The 20,857-nt window shown below is 39.9% G+C and overlaps 1 protein-coding gene and 1 pseudogene across 3 annotated transcripts in view; one reads left to right on the top strand and one right to left on the bottom strand.

Annotated features, from left to right (window-relative positions):
* GRHL2 (grainyhead like transcription factor 2) overlaps positions 1–20,857 on the bottom strand; it is a 184,557-nt gene that overhangs the window by 128,057 nt on the left and 35,643 nt on the right. For all 3 annotated transcript variants that reach the window (XM_037738646.1, XM_017528899.2, XM_037738645.1), the window contains one exon: positions 2,332–2,527. In XM_037738646.1, the coding sequence (XP_037594574.1) occupies positions 2,332–2,499 (168 nt within the window). In that variant the 5' untranslated portion in view covers positions 2,500–2,527. The remainder of the gene's footprint in view (positions 1–2,331; positions 2,528–20,857) is intronic.
* On the top strand, positions 16,367–16,986 carry LOC108304645 (annotated as a pseudogene).

Below are 20,857 nucleotides of genomic sequence, written 5' to 3'. Positions count from 1 at the left end.
AAAAAAAAGAATTACTAATTATGTTTGTTTCACGGTATGCTTCTCTTTCTCAGCTAATACAAAAAAAGAATTGCCAAAAAAGTTACGTCCTCAGGAAATGGCCCAGAACACGAGGCACCCTAATTTAATGAGTTCTGTGCTTCCCAACTATCCTCAATACGTTTTGAAAATTTTCGATCCGAAACATTTAGAATTTATCCTTGCATTTGTCAAATGAGATACTTAATCAGAAAGGATGAAAACTATAAAACAACCACAGCCAGAAAAGAAGAAGAAAAAAGCCTACCATGAAATCATTTTGGTTTTCAGACTTCCCCCCCCCCCCAGGAATTCCCCTTCACTGTAGAGAAAATAGCCTTACTTACATGTAATGTAGTTTAGGCCTTAAAATAAAGTATCCTTTCATCTGGAGCACAAGTTCCCCAAAATTAAAGTCCTTCCTGCTATGTCAGGAGTCCTGCTGGAAGTTTTATGCCTTCATAAGAGGGTGATCACAATCTGCCAGCACTGGCTCTCTTGATAAGCAGGAAAGTCAGCCTAGACTGCAGCAAGCCTAGACCAATAGAAAGCCCTTTATATATTTCTTCAGCACTTCCTAACTATAAAGGATGCATTTATTTGAGTTAGCAATATCCTTATTTAAAATACCCTGGTCGGACCTACCTGTCAGTCATCTGCACCTGCCACTCATAGCTTGCTCTCCATCTTAGATAAAGCCTCACTTTGTTTTCAATCATCTCCCCCAGGAGGAGTTCCTCCTGAGTGTTTTAATGGGAAAGAAGTTGGAAAAGGAATGTGTAATTTTAGAAACCTCTGGCAGAAGAGTAGGTGTGGTGGCAATGCCAGAGGTGGTGATAGTGGGAGATCTTTTGAAAGTGTGAGAACTGTTTTGGGGGAGAGACAGGAGACAATAGCTTGCGAAGTGGAGGCTGCTGAAAGTTAACAGAAAGCAGGAAGCAGAAAGGAAACAGAAAGCAGAGACCAAAGGTTACTAAAAGGGAAATTATCTCTCCTGCAAGATTTTGCCAAAACCTTTGGTTTTTTTATGATGGAGGGAGAAAGGGAGGTGGGATTCAGTCCTTATTCTGAAATAAGAGTTCATGGTGCCCAACCACCAAAATAAACACAGCCATCCTCACACTTGTGCCAGTTCCCAGTATCAGCCAAAGGTGTTCACAATCAAGGCAGGCAATAAATTTCATTCAGTAAATACTTGTTGATTTTTTACACTTCAATAATTCAAAAGGAGTAGGTCATACCAGGCATAGTTCTTTATGCTTGAGATAAACCACTGTTTTTTGTTTGATTTCCTGAAACACTCCTGTTTTATAGGTAGTATATGGCAAGTAAATTTTTGTAATGTAACTGCATTATGTTTATTTTGCTTTAAGAGTTTTTCAAAATAAAAATTTAGTATTCATCAATACAAATGGAGAAAGTTAGGGTTGTAACAAAATGAGGTTTTGAAATTGCTGCAAAAGTCTTCCATAAAAGTGTTCACGGGAACGTTCGTCCTAAAACTGAAAAATCCAGAAACCCTGAATATTTCTTATAAGTGGGAAAATCTGGAGGCAACCTAAGTGTTTAACCACTGAGCAATAACTAAATTATGGTACAACCACTGATATGGTTTGGTTCTGTGTCCCCACCCAAATCTCATCTTGATTTGTACTCACATAATTTCCAGGTGTTATGGGAGGGGCCCTGTGGGAGATCATTTGAATCATGGGGGTAATTTCCCCCATACTGTTCTCATGATAGTGAATAAGTCTTACAAGATCTAATGGTTTTATAAGTGGTTTCTGCTTTTGCATCTTCTTAATTTTCTCTTCCACTGCCATGTCAGAAGTGCCTTTTGTCTCCTGCCATGATTCTGAGGCCTCCCTAGCCATGTGGAACTCTAAGTCCAATTAAACCTCTTTTTCTTCTCAGTCTCGGATATGTCTTTATCAGCAGAGTGAAAGTGAACTAATAAAGGCACACAATGTAATATACCTCCTTCAGCAAAAATGATAATCCTAAAGTAAAAATGGTAACAAGAAAGCATCTGTAATACAAGTAAGGATAATATGCAAAGAATATGTATGCATGTGAACAAAGAACAAAAAAAATATTCATCCCAAAATAAACACTTCCTCTGGGTTAGTGATAAATTTGAGCTTCATAGATGGGGAACAGGGGTCAATGAGAACAGGAAGAGGCTGAATTCTATACTGAGTTTGGAAATACTGTTAGTTCCCTGGCCTGGGACAAATAATCTGTTCCTTCTTCTCCCCAGCAAGGGGATGTCCTGGAGCAGGAACAAGAGGAAAGTGGAGGCTGGGGACCTACCTTGTAATAGTCATAGAGCAGGCCGAGGGCAGCAGCACTGTCCTCATCACCATTAATGCTCATCATGGCCTTGGTGGCCGCCGTCAGGGGATTCTCCAAGTATGACTTCCAGGCTTCATCCTCACTGGTATAGGCTCTTCGAGTATTGAATGGAGGGTCACTGGGCATGGGCACCAAGGCCACTAGTCTTTTATTACTGTAAAAGCAAAAGAAATGTGAGGTTCATTATCAGAGAGGGAAAATTTTTTTTACCCCTAATAATATACACATTACATGACTACAAACATTAATTTTTATTTCCCCAGAATGGGGGAGCGGGAAGGGAAGAAGATTAAAGTTAAAGCGATAGCCATTGGTTTAAGTTTTTACTGTCTATGAGAAGTAATATTAAGTCTTTAAAAAGTAGTACCAGTAGTATATGTTGGTGTTATGCTTTGAATGTTCATCCCCTCCAAAATCTAAGCTAAAATTTAATCAACATTGTGATGGTATTGGAAGGTAGGGCTTCCACGTGGTGTTGGGCCCACTCCTCGTTAAGAGGTGTTTAGGTCATGAATGGATTAATGCCATTATCAAAGGAGTGGGTTCCTTGTGACTGAAATGGTTTCATCCATTCTTGTTCTCTTTCCATCTTGCTCTCTCTTTACCCTTCCGCCTTCCACCATAAGATGATGCAGCAAGAAGGCCTTTGTCAGATGCCGTGCTTCGATCCTGGACTTCCCAGCCTCCAGAATTGTGGGCCAATAAGCTTCTACCCAGGGTCAGGTATTCTGTTATAGCAGCACAAAATTGACTAAGACAGTTGGTTCTCTTTAAACACAGGGCTTTGTATCTAGTCATTCTAGTGGCCAAGTAATTTTATTTAATTATTATTTTTTTCTTTTTTTGAGACGGAGTTTTGCTCTTGTCCAGGCTGAGATGAAATGGCACAAGCTCAGCTCACTGAAACCTCTCGGGTTCAAGGATTCTCTGTCTCAGCCTCCCAAGTAACTGAGATTACAGGTGCCCGCCACCACACCCGGCTAATTTTTGTATTTTTAGTAGAGACAGGGTTTTGCCATGTTGGCTAGGCTGGTCTCAAACTCCTGACCTCAGGTAATCCATCTGCCTCAGCCTCCCAAAGTGCTAGGATTACAGGCGTGCACCACCACAGCTGGCCTAATTATTCTTTATTAATGAATGCAAGAATGGAACCCTAAGAGAGAGAAGATTTAAAATTCTCCGAGTTCTCATTATAAATATGTGCAAGAAATTAAATGTAATCAATATGCTAATGATTTTTGAAAACTGTTTTATCTAGTTTAATCTATGCTTGAAATTACTAGCAAACTATAGACCAACCCATGTCTCCATTTCAAAAGGCAATGCAAGCTACTTTGCAAACACAATGTATTACAGGTAATGCTGTGTAAAATGATATGGAACAACAGTAATGAGATGGACTCTATTATAGATCCTGTGCTGCTACAGAATTCTACAATATTTAGGTGATATAAAAGCTACAAGCTACAGGCATGAGCTGACAGATGTAGGAAAAAAAGAAACAAGCTGCAAACTACAAAGACCATCATGGAGAATGAGGGAGTCTATATGGGGAATTGACAGTAGAGACAGAAATGGGTAGGAGTCAATCCTGACCAAGCCAGCCTTGCATAAAGCAGCAATTGGCAAACAAGGCAATGTCTTCCAGTGAGTGTCAACTCAAGTACCCAAAGACCACGACAGCCCTCAGCATCTCCCCATGCTAGGTACTCAGCTATCAAATAACAGAGCCTGCAGAGGTTTGGTCACTTCTCTCCTAGCCCTTGTATGCTTGTTCATTGAAATGGAACAATGAGATATTGTATTTCAGTAACATCTATGTCAACACAGCGTAGCATGGCAGGGACATGTGAAAGGAAGGAAACACCAACATCAGTCAATGGAAATGCAACTGCTAAGGCCTTCTGATGGTCATGCAGCCATGAAAGAGGTCTCCTTTTGCCAAGAACCAATATATATCGGAGCAGATGCGGCGAAAAGGGAACACTTATACATCATTGATAGGAATGTATATTAGTACAATATCTATGGAAAACAGTATGGAGATTTTTCAAAGAAACAAAAGTAGTTCTACCATTTTTTCCAGCAATCCCATTGCTATTTACCCAAAGGAAAAGAAGTCATTATATTTAAAAAAAAAAAAAAAAAAAAAAGACACCTCCACTTGTCTGTTTATTACAGCACAATTCACAATTGCAAAGCTATGGAAAAAACCTATGTACCCATCAATCGATGAGTGGATAAAGAAAATGTGGTGTGCACAAACACACAATGAAATACTACTCAGCCATAAAAAAGAATGAATAAGGTCTTTTGCAGCCACATGGGTGGAACTGGAGGCTACTATCCTAAGTGAAGTAACTCAGTAACAATGACAAAAACAAATACCACATGTTCTCACGTAAAGTGGGAGCTAAGCAGCTATGGATACGCAAAGGCAAACAGAGTGATGTAATAAACATTGGTACAACGTACACTTTTCAAATGCACTAAAAGCCCAGACTTCACCACTATACAATTCACCCATCTAACTAAAAACCACCTGTACCTCTACAGCTATTGAAATGAAAAACGTAGAAATAAAATAAAGTAGAAAATAAAGAAAAGGAGGGGAAAAAAAGAGGTCTATTTTTGCTGACACTCCTGTGAGATCTCCTAATGGTAGATGGTTCCTTAGCTCACTCTGTGATGGAGAACTGGTGTAAACTCACAACCAAGACTGTGTCAAGGGCCTTTTATGTGCTGTCATGGTGCATGCCTTGATATAAGGTCAGAAAAAGGACACTGACATAAGACATATTTGGGTGAGGCAGATGGGAAAGGCATGTTTAGCTGAGTGGAATTCTGGGCTAGATGGTTGCTAGGCCTCTGAATCAGGCTCTTTGAGCCAGTGGTTTGGTGAAACTCATTGGAAAGAAAAAGAGAACATCGACTCAATTGCAAATGAGTTGGATTACAAGGGTATAATGAGGCTTCTTGGAATACATGAGAAAACACCCTGGTTGGCAGACTTACTACGATACCATTGAGCACCGTCGTGACATGGAGCAGCATAGGCCTTAGAAGAAGGTACTTGTTCACTATTTACAGTGGGGGGAAGCTGGATAACGTCTAACCTTCAGTTTCTTCTGCCTTAAATAGGAATAGCAATGCCCACCCTACTTAACTTACAACGTGCTTATGAAAATCAAATAATTGAAAAAATAGGATTCTGCAAACTGCAGAGTGCTTTACAAATCACAGGTATGATTATCACTGCACAGTTTTATGTTCCTGTAAAGTTTGTGGATATATTCATTTTTAGTAAAGTTGAGTATAATTTAAAAGCTTTAAAGATAGTCATTAATTGAAGGGAAATTTAAGTTGTTCATTTAACTATATTCTTAAAATATTTATTAAGAGCCTAATAGGTGCTAGACATTGTGCTGGTTAAGGATGGAGTGGCATGTGACATACTCTTCCTTACCACATGCACCTGCCAGGGAGAGAGAATATCACTATTACAGGGCCATCCGTGTGAGAAAGGACACAGGTGGTGTTGTGAGGGCACACGACAGAGGGAACTAATGAGAGGACAAAGAAGTGGGCCAATGTTTCTACCAAAGCTGAAGCATAGGTGGGAATGTGCTGGTCAATGCTGAAATGGAGGGATGTGAGAAACGCTTTTTAAAGTGAAGGATAAGGCTCACGCCTATAATGCCAGGACCTTGGGAGGTTGAGGTGGGCAGATCACAAGGTCAGGATTTCGAGACCAGCCTGGCTAACACGATGAAACCCCATCTCTACTAAAAATACAAAAATTAGCCAGGTGCAGTGGTGCACACCTGTAATCCCAGCTACTTGGGAGGCTGAGGCAGGAGAATCACTTAAACTGGAGAGGCAGAGGTTGCAATAAGTCAAGACTATGCCATTGCACTTAAGCCTGGGTGACAGAGCAAGACTCCATCTCAAAACTGAAATAAAATAAAGTGAAGGGTATTTTGGTAGTACAGAATAATGGCATTTTCTTACAAAAGGAGCACATTTGTATTTATTTTGGAGACTCCGTTAGAAAAATTTACATATTTAATGATAAAATAACATTTCCATGTAGAAAACTTCTAACTATGCAGGGTTGGATTTGGAGACAGGAAATGCTGGTGGACTCCTGAGGGTCTATCATGAGGCCTCCGGGAAGAACTAAGAAGGCAGAGGTAGTGGGCCTGGGCTATGACAGTGTCACCTAACCCCCAACAATTGATTAGTTGGGGCCACCCTGGTTGCCTGGTCTGCAGCCTTCACTTGGAGAGTAAATAGAGGATTTGGAATCTCGGTCATTACTCACGAGGGCACAGGCATCATGCAAACTTCCAATAATGCCCAGTCCAGTGGGAAGGACTTCACATTATTTGGAATTATCACACCATTGAAAAGGATAAGGATTTTACTCTGTCATGCCTCAAAGAAGTACACATTGCTGTGGAGGAGCGGGGGTGGGGTGAGGTGTTAATTATAACACTGGCTACATTTCAAAAGTTTAGCAGGAAGCACCAAGCTGAAGGATCAGAGCCAAGTCTCAATTTTCACTAAGATATGCCCTGATTCACTGGAGAGGTTTTCCCCTAAATCTTCCTTCTTAAAATCCCTACTCCCTCCTGCTGGGTCTCTTAGCTTGTTGATTTCATCTTTCCTGGCACAAAGCTTTGCTCATAAATGTAAGAGCTCCATCAGTCTTTCTCCCATAATGAAATCGCTGATGAGTCCTTACATAATCAGTGGAAACAATATTCGGGGAAATCACAACTTTATTAGCCATTTCTTTGCCATTCTTGACAGCCACAGGGGCCTTTTATGCTCTTCCCTTTAGGTAATGACTTTGGTTTTTTTCTTTGTAGATTATAATCTCCCTGGTACAGAGCACTGTTGAATGAAGTTTAATTTAATAAAAACAGAATAATCTCTCTGGTACACTGAACAAAAATATAGACTGTAAAGAAAGGAAAGTTTCATAGAGCAGCTTTCACCAGAGTTAGGAACACTCTGAAGCTGTTTTATTAATGCTCTTTTTGAAGGGCAATTCTAATTCTACTCTGGACCACTTCTTAAATGTCCTTTGTAAGGCTTTAGGTGGGCTATGTCCTCAAACACAGAACGGTAAAGAGTTATTGTAAACTCGATCTCAAGGTCCTTCTTTGGAGAAAAATTTCAGTGATCACCAGAGCAATCACAGCAAGGCTGTCATTTCACATTGACAATTTTTTTTCATTCCTTTACTTTAATCCATGACTTCACTCTGTGGACACTGGAAGATGGCTGAGAGACCAGTCATCAGCTGAAGCTATGAAAGGGACCACCCAGCTGTGCGGCTGAGACCAAGACCAGCCAGCCTGCATGGCTCCAGATCACTCTGCCAGGACAACCCTCTCCATGCTCCCCTTAGTACAGAGGAGTCAATGCAGGAATGCTTTGCTGGGAAGAAGCATAGGCTTAACACATAACATTTCCCCCTTCTAAAGATATGTGCAGTAACGGTCAACAGATCCAGACACAAATCCACTTGTAAAAGACACTTGGAATCGAAAACAAAAACTAGGGCAATGCCGGTCACGGAATGCACGTTCATGGGGAACCCAGTGCTAAATCATCAGTGGATGATCTGCTTCTGGGTCAGGGCTTCTTATGTAGTAGGGCAGCTACCGCTCTATGATCTATTGAAAATCAGCCCTCACCTGGCACAGTAGCTCACACCTGTAATCCCAGCACTTTGGGAGGCTGAGGCGGGTGGATCACAAGGTCAGGAGATTGAGACCATCCTGGCTAAGCCGGTGAAACCCCGTCTCTACTACAAATACAAAAAATTAGCTGGGCGTGGTGGCAAGTGCCTGCAGTCTCAGCTACTTGGGAGGCTGAGGCAGGAGAATCACTTGAACCTGAGAGGCGGAGGTTGCAGTGAGCTGATATCACACCACTGCACTCCAGCCTGGGCAAAAAGAGTGAGACTCTATTTCAAAAAAAAGGAAAGAAAAGAAAACAAATTAAAAGAAAATAACAAAGGAAAAACTAGGATGGTGAAGTCTGCACATAAAATTACTTTTAATCAACTTCTCGTATCCATTTCTTTCATAGCTCCTACAAGGGCATTGGTTTGTGTTTTATGGAATTTTTGTCTTGATCTAGGGAGAAGTTGCTTTTGGAGTTGAGTAACTTCAGGTTATCAATGAGTAAATTTAGACGAGTTGTTCATCTCCTTGATGAGCAAGTATCTCTTTGAGCTTCCATCTCTTCCTCCGTATCATGATATATTCTAAAGGAGCCACTCAGATATTTACATATGAAGTCCCGGGTACATTACAGATTTTCAATAGATAATAGATAGTAGTAGTACCCTCCATAGAACTGCTTCTACTAATAACCAGCTCAAAGGTACAGTGGACTGTTCTCAGATCTTAACTCTCGGCTGTTTTTTACTTTTGTAAAATCCTGCTTTACTTGTGAGACACTATGCTAAGGTGGTTCTTCTCTTTAGCCAACTATTCTTTTCTAATTTCTAATACCTGAAATCTCCTCTTATTTCTCTAACTCTGACCATTCATTGGCCCTTTTCTTATTTCTCTCCATCGTTAATTCTTACAGCTTTCATTCCTCTACCTTAATGACTAACAGGTATATGTTACGTGAGAACCATTTTTGTATTTCTACGTAGAATCCTTTTGTCATGGAATAAACTCAAATGCCCATCAATGGAAGAATGGATAAAGAAAATGTGGTACATGTACCTCATGGAGTACTATGCAGCCATAAAGAAGAACAAGATCATTATTTTTGCAGGAACATGGATGGAGCCAGAAGTGATTATCCTTCAACTAACACAGGAATAGAAATACTGCATGTTCTCACTGATAAGTGGGAGCTAAAAGATGAGAACAAATGGACACAGACAACAGACACTGGTGCCTACCAGAGGGTAGACGGTGAGAGGAGAGATGAGCATACAAAATAACTATTGAGTACTAGGCTTAGTACCTGGGTGATAAAATAATCTGTACATCAAACTCATGACATGAGTTTACCTATACAACAAACCTGCACATGTACCCCTGAATGTAAAATAAAAGTTTTTTTAAAAAAGAATCTTGTTGTCAATTTAAACTCAATGTCTTCAACCCTAAGCTAATCATCATTTCTTAACCAGGCGCTCCTCATCATTATTTATCCCCAGACACTCAAAGCCAAACCTTATCTACTGTTTCAAAATCCAGACTCTGAAGCCAGACTGCCTCAGTGCAAATCGTGTCTGCACCACTTATTAGTTGTGTTACCCTGGATTACTTAGTTAACATTTCTGTGTATCAGTTTCTTCACCTATAAAATGAAGATATACCCCAAACCAGCCAGAATAATGATATTCACTTTCTGCTACTTTTGTCAGAATTAAACACACTGACACACCACAAAAGCTGCATACATGCTAGCTATTATTTTTTTCTCTTTATCCCTTACATGAAGCCATATTTGTTATTACAGCTTTAGTCTTATCTCTTCATGCCTTCAATTTTCCCCTCTTTTATCCATATTGAAGGCTAGTGAAATAATCTTCATAGAACCTAATTTTTCAGAGCGTACTATGACTTTTTACTGCCTATAATACCAAGTCCAAAATCCTCTGTCTGACATTTAAGGTCCTCCACTATCTGACCCCAATCTACTTTTCAAAATTTACTTCCTTCTACTACCTAATAGAAGGAATTAAGCCATTTTCTCTGCAGATCCCTAAAGATGCCCATTCCTACTTCTATACCTTTGCTCAGGCTCTTTCCCTGCCTGAAATTCCCTTCCTGCTTCTCTATCTAAACTGTACTCTTATCAAAGTCCAGCTGCAACATCCCATCCTCCAAAAATTTTTTCAGGATTTTCCCCATTTTAGTCTTTCAGGGCCTCTCTTTGCTAAAAACTTGTACAGCCTATGTGATATTTATTATATAATCTACCATTAAATTTGTATCATGCAAAGTTGACTGACTATGCAAAGAAAACTGTCACTCAAGGCCTGGTGCGGTGGCTCACGCCTGTAATGCCAGCACTTTGGGAAGCCCAGGTGAGTGGATCACCTGAGGTTAGGAGTTCCAGACCAGCCTGGCCAACATGGCAAAACCCTGTCTCTACTGAAAATATAAAAAATTAGCCAGGCGTAGCGGTACGGCCTATAATCCTAGCTTCTCATGAGGCTGAGGCAGGAAAATTGCTTGAACCTGGGAGGCAGAGACTGGAGTGAGCTGAGATCACACCACTGCACTCCAGCCTGGGCGACAGAGCAAGACTCCATCTCAAAAAAATAAAAAAGAGAACTTTCACTGAGCTGTCAGATTCACCAATAACACCAAGACAGTGGCATTCCATCAAATATTACACGCACACGCACAAAGGTTAACTAAGTTGTCCAGAGTAACACAGCTACAAAATACATCCAGAATCTGGCCAGAATTTGAACACAGGAGATGGTTATTGAGTCTAGGTGGCGTGGCCCCTTGAGCCCAGCTGTGTTTTCCTTGTACTTCTGTGTCTTGTCTCTTTATTTCTTGGATCCTGCGCCTCAGCACAGCATAAAGGACACCCCGCGACCCCATGGGGCCCTCAGCCCTACACATCCAGAATCTGACCAAAGGAGATGGTTATTGAGTCAAATCCCTATCACATAGAACTTACTAGCCCTATCACATAGAACAAGTGATTCAGCCTGTCTGGATCTCAGCTTCCCCATTTGTGAAAGATCCGATAAATGAGAGAAAAATGCATGTGATGTACCTAGCAGGGCATTAGACACAGAGTAGTGCCCTCTAATTGGGCCATGATGAGGATTAGAGAAGAGCAGGACAAATAATGTAGGGAAGCCAAACATCTGCTCTTCAGTCGGCGCCACACAACACTTTAAATCCTTGTCTGCCCTCAGCCTTTCCTGTCTGTTGGCAAAAACTCTACCCTTCTAATTGCAATACATGGAGTCATACTAGATTCCTCATTTTGTTACATCCACTTCATTAGAAAATCCTATTGTTTCTACCTTCAATATATATCCAGAATCTGACCACTTCTCACCACCTCCACTGCTAGCACCCTGGTCCAAGCCACCATCATCTTGCACTTGGATTATTGCATTGTCTCTGCGGTAGCCAGCCTCCCGTAAGGCCCTCATTGATCCTTGACTCCTAGAATTCACACCATTGTGAGCCCTCTTCCACATTGGTCCAGGGTTGGTCTATATGACCAATAGCACCTAGTAGAAGTGATAGTATATCACTACAGAATTAGATAATAAAAGTCTGCAGCTTCCATCTTTGTAACTCTCCCCCCCACTCCCATCCCATCCCCTTGTACTAGCAAACTACCATATCGTGGCATATTTTGGCAAGGAACTGAAGGCTTGACAAACCACTGGCAAGAACTGAAGGCAGCCCACAACCAGGTGAGTGAGCTTAATAGACTCTCCAGTCTGAGTCAAGTCTTGAATCAATTATGAACCCAGATGACAACTTGACTGCAACCTTATGAGACCTTGAGCCAGAACTCACAACCGAGCTGCTCCCAGATTCCTCAGAAAGAGCGTGAGATCATGAATGTACACTAGTTTAGCTGCTAAGTTTCGAGATAGTATGTTAACAGCAGTAGAAAATGATAGTTTCCTAATAGGTCTCCCTGCTTTTATGATTACCCCTCCCTCCTTCCAGTCTATTCTCAACATAACAGCATCTAGAGAAATCCCATTGAAACGGAAATCACATCATGCCCTTCTCACGCTCAATTCCATCATGACTCCCCATTTCCTTTAGAATAGACAGGAGGGTTATTACAGTAACCTACCACATCCTCCAGGTGTATGGGTCCCTTCCTTCTCCAGTCTATTCTTCTGATGCTCTCCTTCTCACCCTACCGCACTGCTCCCACCTTAAGGCCTTGATGTGAGCTGTTTCATCTTCCCAGGATGTTCTTACCCCAAATACCCATGGCTAACTCTCTCACCTCCTTTAAGCTTTTGTCCAAATCTCACCTCCATGAGACGTAACCTGACTACCCTATTTAATGCAGCAACCTGCCTCCATTCATGCTGGAATTTCCAATTCCTTTAAAACTTGCTGTCTTCCTTACCCAGCTCTCTACTTTTTCTTTTTTCCACAACAGCCATCACCTCCTTAAACATAATGTAACTTACTTTTTTATTGCGGTCAATGTTCCTTGTCTGTCTACCTCCACTACAGCATAAGCTCCACAGGGCTGGGATTGTTTTGTTCATGAATATATCACTAGCACCTTGAACTGTACCTGCCACATACTTGGTAGTCAATTAACACCTGTTGAATGAATGAATAAAAGCTCCATCTCCATTGAGGAATTGAAGTAAAAGATGAGGCTTAAAATATTAATGAGAGAATGGGAGGAGCTTCACTCTTCATTTTCATAAAATCAATTCACAGCATATTTGTAAAGTTGGTTGTGAGCTATAAGTGCTATGCAAATGTAAGTTGCTTTGGTTTTAGGAAGCATAATTACAAATTTCATTTAAAAAGCTTCTATCAAATTTGAACTATCTTTCTCCTCCCTCTTAATTCTCTTCTTCAAATAAAAAAAAGTGGGGATTCATTCTTCTATTCTCCTTAAAAGTGAGCTATAGCTAGGAAACCAAGGATATTTACATTCAGACCTGAAGCAACTGGAGGGGAAGGCTCAATGTCAATCAACAAAGGCCCGATATTAAGAACTCCTTTCTTCTACCTGTTGTCCATCATTCCCAACACTCACTTGACGAAGGGTCAAAAAAAAATTTTCTACCACTTCCCTTGCTTTAAGAAGTAGTGGTGAAACATTTATATATTTTCCAGGATTTCATGCTATGTATGCTGTCCCCTACCTCTTTCTCTTTCTCTCATATACACGTGCGTGCGCACGTGCACACACACACAGCCTTTATCTTGAGAGCACATGAATTCTGCTCTCTAAATAGCCTATATTCTGAGTCTTGAGCACTTGAGATTCACCTCAGTTTCTTGTAGCTGATTCACTGTGGCCGATTACTGGCTTATGGAATCATTTCAGCTTCCTGGCCAAAAAAAAAGACCATATTCAGAACCAAAATGAAAGAGCAAAGGTTCAAAATGTGATAATTTTTTCTCTTTTGGAATATTGGCCTTTTTCCCATTAACAGAATAAGACTTTCAAATGGAAGCTAATGAACCAATTTTTCTACCCAGGGTTAATGTCACAATTTAAATGCCAACAACGATGGTTTGACTGCTAGTTGCTTTCAGCAATATCCTTCCTTTTGGTGCTTGCTAAAGGCAAATCACAAGAGACAGCAGATACTTTCCACGTTAGAACAAGAGTTAAAATTTATTTGGAAGACTCTATGCTCAGAGCTTGTCCTTGATGACTCTGACCTTTTGCCATTGACCTAACAGGTCTAAGAGTCCTAGGAAATGAAATAAATCCATAAGTCCAGGATGATATTGATAAGCTTCACATTAAAGATGGCTATGCTTGGGAAAGAGAAGATTCAATTAATTCAGCGAAAATATTATAACTACTACATAAAACAATAAACTGCAAAACAATATTTATGTTCATTGAAATTAAGATGTTTTCATTTTAGATACTGATTGCAAAATATACTGATTTACTGCTTGAAGCATGGTCTTGCTCTGTCTCTTTCTCTCTCTTCCTCTCTTGCTCTCTCTCTCAGGTGCCCCAGCTTTGTACTGCCCTAAGCATGTTCTTAGTTCACCTATGAAGTAAGAGGATTAGAAATAAAATTGAGGAGCTACAGGAAACGTAACCCATTGAGCTCTAGAAACAATGAGAAGGGTATCACAAAAGAAAGTAGAAGGAAGAGTACAAGAAAATAATTTAAAAATGGAGATAATTTGTAGGTAGCAACTTATAAAATGACTAAAATTGGTTAGACAGAGAGAGAGTGTGTGCGTGTGAGTGGTGTGGGTGTAAATCAAAATCCAAAATGTTAACAATGATCATAGGTGAATGTTTATTTGCATCTACTTTTTAACTTTTCAAGTAATCTTCAACAGTAACGTCATACTACTTATTGAGCATCTACTGTATGCAAGCTAATGTTCTAAGCCCCTTACATGGGTTAACTCATGTACTCGCTATATTAATAGCAAACTTAAAGTCAGATATGGATATCATGCCCTTCATACAGTTGAGGAAATTGAGAACAGAGTGTTAAGTAACTCGGTCAGTTTCAGGTAACAGTCGGCACTAGATCAGCATTGCATCCTGGAACCTGAGTTCTCTCTCTCCCTCTCTCTTTTTCTTTTGAGATAGGGTCTTGCTCTGTCCTCCAGGCTGGAAGGCTAGGGGAGCGCAATAGTGTGCTCATGGCTCACTGCGGCCTGGACCTCCCAGGCTCAAGTGATCCTCCTACCTCGGCCTCCAGAGTGATCCCCACAGGTGTGCACCTTCATGCCTGACCAAGTTTTCTTATTTTTGTAGAGACGAGGTCTCCCTATGTTGCCCATGCTGGTCTTGGACTTCTGAGCTCAAGTGATCCACTTGCTTCAGCCTCTCAAGGTGCTGGGATTACAGGTGTGAGCCACCGTGCACAACCTCAGAGCCTGAGTTCTTATGTATACTTCTCTATTTCCTATTCTTGACCATGCTCTATTTTCACAATTAGAAAAAAATTTAGTTGAAAAGGAAAACTCATAAACAGACTGGATACAAAAGACCAGTATAACGGGATGATGTCCAAATTCAGAATAATAGAGAAATTATGCAAATGGGGACTTTGTAAGCTCCCTGAAGGACAACATGTTTAAATTATTTGTAGAATTCCAAGATCCTGGAACATTCTAGAGAGTACACATCAGGCAGAGAGGCAGGTAACACATATTTATTGAATGAATTGAATGGGGTGATGAGTAGCAAGTCCTAATTTATCTCTAGTATAATATTACTAGAGGTCATCTATTTTTAAATGTCCTGCAGAAAAATGATAGCAAATAATCCATTTAACAGAAATATAGATTAAGAAATTGGGAAATACCTTTAAGAGTGAAAATATGATTTTTAAAGGAAAGAATTATGTTATAACCAAATTAGCTTTGAAAATTAAAAAGAGTCAGTTTTTCTGAGGGAATGACAGCAGCTGAATCTCTAGCAGTGAGAGAGAAAGCACAAAAGCACTTTATAAGCCTGCAGTACCGATTTCCATTTAAACACCATTTCACGTGTTTACCTCTAACATTTACAGCCAATGTGGAAAACAGAAATTTTAATGCAATTCTAGAAGACAGAAAACAGAAGAGACTGGAATAAAGGAGAAGCCAGAGTTAAGAAGGCTGTACTCCACCAACGTGTGCTTGAGGACTGGCTTTCTCTCTGAGCTTGGAAAACTCAGTCTTCAGTGCCTACGGCCAAGCCGTTTCCTGTACAATGTGCCTAATGGAACTAACTGCAACATTGGTTGGCTTCTTACATACAGAGGAGTCCGCCTTTGAGGTTCGTAGGGCCAGAGAGAAAAATAACATGGTAAAACATCTAGAGTAACTTCAAACTGCCACAAATGGAAACAGAGAAAAACAACGTGCTCAAAGCAACAGAAAGGTCTTCTCATGAGTGTAACCCCCAGCTTGCACTGCTGGGCCTCACTTGTATATATGCAAAGGACCCTCCGGGTACCCTCAGAGCCTGTGGCCAGAACTTCGAACAAGAGAGCAGCCACCCTGGGAAGAGTGAGCTCCACTCTGCAGCCACCCTGGGAAGAGTGAGCTCCATTCTGCTAACAGCCCCCTGCCCGGGCTGAAAAGTCTTCAGTCTGACTCTTCACTTTTGATATGAGAATAAATAGATATTTAAGGAATCTTACATGAGTAAAAGAGAAGCCCCAAGATAAGCAAAAAAGGTTATTTATATGGAAAATAATTAATGCTGGATACAGAAAATAATGTTAAATGGAAGATACTGGGGAGTCAGTGGGTGGGGGTCTCCTGGAGTGAGGGGTAACAAGATGGTGACCAAGACGGTGGCGCTATAAGCAGAAGATTGCTGAACTAAAGCAAGAATGTCTTTGGAGACCAAGGAAATAACAACAAGATGTCATCAGAAGGCTCCAGGCATATCTTTCAGAGCCCACTGAGGAAGAGGCAAATGAAGATGATGTACTGGGAGACAAAACAGAGGAAGAAGAAACAAAGCCCCATAGAAGTCCCTGTCAAAGAGGGAGAACTCCCTGAAAAAAACAGTTGATGTGGAAGCAGAGAAGAAAGTGGTAAAAATTATGTTTGAAATAGGTGGAGAGAATGCAGAAGAGGACGGAACGAGTCCATGTACCTGTGAGCTTGTAGAGCAAGAAAACTACCTGGGCAGCTAGCTTAGGACTTCTTCAGTTCCCACAGAAGTCTGTCATCTGACAACAAACCAATGATGAACCTGGATAAGCTAACAGAAACGGCTCAAAGATTTGGTTTGAATGGTTCTTCAATCTCCAGAAAGTCTGAAGATGATGAGAGACTGAGAAAGAGGAAGAAGTGATTTGGGATTGTCACCGGTTCAGCTGGAACCGGAACCACAGAGGATACAGACACAAAGAGCAGGAAAAGAGCAGCGCGCTGTGGGATTGCCTGCTGAAAAATTCCTACTGCTTCCTGTTCTCCAGTGGTTTCCATTTATCTGATTATTCTTGGTCACAGATATACCTAAATGCACAGTCACGTGCCTACCTCCTGCCTTGCAATGAGGGCACATGTACCCCAGGTACATCTGGGAACCCCAGCAGCAATTTGACTTATTGCTATTCCAACTTTAGGGCTACTGTAGTTTTGTGGTTGATTTTTCGCTTGTTAGGAAAAAAAAAAAAAAAAAAAAAAGCTACTGCACCTACAAGGTAAGCACAGGCTACTAGAAAACAAAAACCTCAAAACAAATTACGTGATTTTTAAAATAAAAATTTTGTAAGAGGAGTGAATAGGAAAAACAGCAAAAAAATGAATTAGTAAACTGAGTGATCAAAGCATTGTCTAGTTTTTAAACAAACAAAAATCTTAAGACAAAGTTAAAAGGCATGCAGGATGATTACAGGTATAAAGCTCAATTAACAAGAGTTACAGAAAAAGCACTGAAGAGGATGAAAGAGAAGAAATAAATACACGAAGGGAAAACAGACTAGACTAGACTAGAATAATAATGTCTTACAGCTGAAAACACACCTGAGTATTAGGAATGAAAGGGACCAAAGTGTTGCAAAGAATAATGAAAAAGTGGCACTTCTATTCATTTCTTGGTGAAATTTTTGGGTTAAAGATTAAATTTTAAAATGCTACAACTACTGGAAAAAACTTGAGTAATATTCAACAGAACAAGAAATTGCCAGCCAATAAACTTCTCATCCACATCACTAAATGCTGCTAGACAAGAGAAAAGGAATTTAAACATGAAAGTCTAAACACAACAAAAGATCAATCAAGTGTAATGGCAAAATAAAGACCTTTTTAGTCGTGAAAAAATTCAAAAACGATTCCACTCATATATCCATTTTGAAAAATTTATGCCTGAGTCGAAGTGAAGAAAGATTTGCATGGATAAATAAGAAAATTGATACAGCCATCAGAGAATATCATGTAAGCCAGTAAAATATTAAATTAATTGTAACTGATTTCTGATCAGGGAAATGAAATGTATACCACTAAGAAAGAATTCTTAAAGATAATACCAAACTAAAATGAAAGGTGATAGGAGCAGTTGTTTAAAAGGTGTATTGGACCCAGTACAGTGGCTTATAGCTATAATTCCAACGCCTTGGGAGGCCAAGGTGGGAGGCTTGCTTGAGGCCAGGAGTTTGAGACCAGCCTGGGCAACACAACTAGACTCTCTCTACCAAAAAAAAAAAAAAAAAAAAAGTAATAATGAGATAAAATAAAAAGCATATTGATCCTGCTTTGTACATAAGAGTAATAGATAACAATTACTAGGATAAAGACAGGATATAGAAATTAAAGCGCAACAATTTCCATAGTATGGTGTGTAGACACCTAGAGAAATCCCTTAGATACTTTCTTATTTTTTTAGATGGAGTCTCACTCTGTTACCCAGGTTGGAGTGCAGTGGTGTGATCTCTGCTCACTGCAACCTCCACCTCCCAGGTTGAAGCGATTCTCCTGCCTCAGCCTCCCTAGTAGCTGGGACTACAGGCACCTGCCACCATGCCTGGCTAATTTTTTGTATTTTTAGTAGAGATGGGGTTTCACCGTCTTAGCCAGGATGATCTTAATCTCCTGACCTCGTGATCCACCCACCTCGGCCTCCCAAAGTGCTGGGATTACAGGTGTAAGCCACCACACCTGGCCATCCCTTAGAGACTTTCAAGGGTCTGTGAGTTGAAAGCTATTTCCATAATAATACTGAGACATATTTGCCTTATTCCCTCTGTTGACATTTGTGGTTATGGTACAAACCTAATGTTGGGCAAAAGTTCAAGTTTCTTACATGAATCAAGACAGTGGCATTAAACTATACTTGAGGCATTACATTCTTATTGTCACAATAAAAACAAAACAAGCAAACAAACAAGCAACTACATGCTAATTTCACTTGAGAATGTCCTTCATGAAGCAGTATAGATTGATCAGTCTCAAACTTTGGGTATCAACCTTTTTAATATTCTGTGTGACAAAGCAGGAAGCACATGAAAAGCACTTCAGCTGCATACTGAAATACAACGATTGCCTCAAGGAAAAGCACTTGAGCGGTGGTTTGAGTGGGAGTTGAACTAGCTGCTTTTTTCAAGGGATTTCATTTTTACCTGAAAGAATGACAGACTGACAAACTATGTGTTCAGACTGGAGTGTTTGGCTGACGTCTCAAAAATAAACCGAGAGTCTATCGCTTCAAGGAAAACAACTGACAGTATTTGTTGCCAATGATAAAATTTAAGCTTTCAAGAAAAAAAAAGAAAAAAAATTTTTGAAAACTTACATCCACCACTACTGATAACTTTCTAGTACTTTATTTTCTGATGAGATTAATGGATGTGATTTTTTGTTAATGTATCACGAAGCACATTAACATTTAGAAAATTCAAATAACTCAATCAACCACTATTTCCAAATGCCAATGTGTGATGTTATGGAATCACATACAAGTATAAGGTCTATTCAAAGTACAAGACAGGCCTACAGATTTTAATGTAATAGAGAAAGTTCAATGTATGATTTCAGTTTCCACATTGCAATTAACCTTTAAAAACTACCACTTTTCTGTCAGTTTTATAACTTGTTATTGACAGTGTCATGAATTTTTTATTGTCAAATCCTAAATTTGGGAACACATCAATCACTTTTCCTTATATCTGAACTGTAAGATTTAAGGCATTTCAAGTTTTCTTTTTTTTTTTGAGATTAAAAAATTTTAACTGTAAAATACACATAGGATTTACCATCTTAACCATCTTTGCATATAATTTAGTGTCATTCAGTATATTTACCTTGCTGTACAACCAATCTCTAGAACTCTTTCCATCTTGTCCAACCGAAAACTCTATACTCATTAAACAACTTTCCATTCCTCTCCCTGCTAGCCCCTGGTAACCAGCATTTTACTTTAGTTCTCTATGAATTTGACCATCCTAGATATCATATGTAAGTGGAATCAGCATAGAAGAAAGACTGAATTATCTTTGTTCTCACTATAGAAAATCTTACCAAATTATTAATATAGGAAAAAGTGATTAAAAAGTATGCAGCCAAAAATGTAGAGGAAAAGCATTGTGGCAGTAGCCCATTAATTAATTAATAAAAGCATAAATGTTAAAAAACAAAAACAAAAAAAAAACAAAAACAAAAAAAAAACTACCACTTTTGCATTTTGGTGAGGTATCAAAGAATATCTACAGTTATATGAAAAAGTTATGAAAACATATTTTCCTTTTCCATCTATCAGTGTGAAGCAGGATTCTTTAATCAAAATAACACTTTGTAATAGACTGAATAAAGAAGATGTGAGAATCCAGTAGTCATCTACTATGCCAGGCATTAAAGAAAGTTGCAAAAATGTAAAATAACACTACTCATTAAATTCAGGTGTTTTGGAAATTTTAGTTTAGGGTTTTGGTTTTTTTGCTTTTTTGGTTTTTTTTTTTTTGAAACAGAGTCTTGCTCTCTTGCCCAGGCTGGAGTACAGTGGCATGATCTCAGCTCACCATAAACTCCACCTCCTGGGTTCAAGCCTTTCTCCTGCCTCAGCCTCCCGAGTAGCTGAGGCTACATATGTGTGCCACCACACCTGGCTAATTTTTGGTATTTTTTGTAGAGATGAGGTTTTACCATGTTGGCCAGGATGGTCTCAAACTCCTGACCTCAAGTGATCCACCCACCTCAGCCTCCTAAAGTGCTGGGCTTACAGGCATGAGCCACCACACTCGGCCAGTTGTTTCATTTCAAAAATGTTATTTCAAGCTGGGTGTGGCGGTACACACCTGTAATCCCAGCTACTTGGGAGGCTGAGG

Source organism: Cebus imitator, unplaced genomic scaffold (genome assembly GCF_001604975.1).
Source record: "Cebus imitator isolate Cc_AM_T3 unplaced genomic scaffold, Cebus_imitator-1.0 Scaffold56, whole genome shotgun sequence".
In the NCBI taxonomy this organism is placed as follows: domain Eukaryota; kingdom Metazoa; phylum Chordata; class Mammalia; order Primates; family Cebidae; genus Cebus; species Cebus imitator.
The sequence above is the reverse complement of the archived record's forward strand: the minus strand, read 5'-3'. Positions and strand labels throughout refer to the sequence as shown.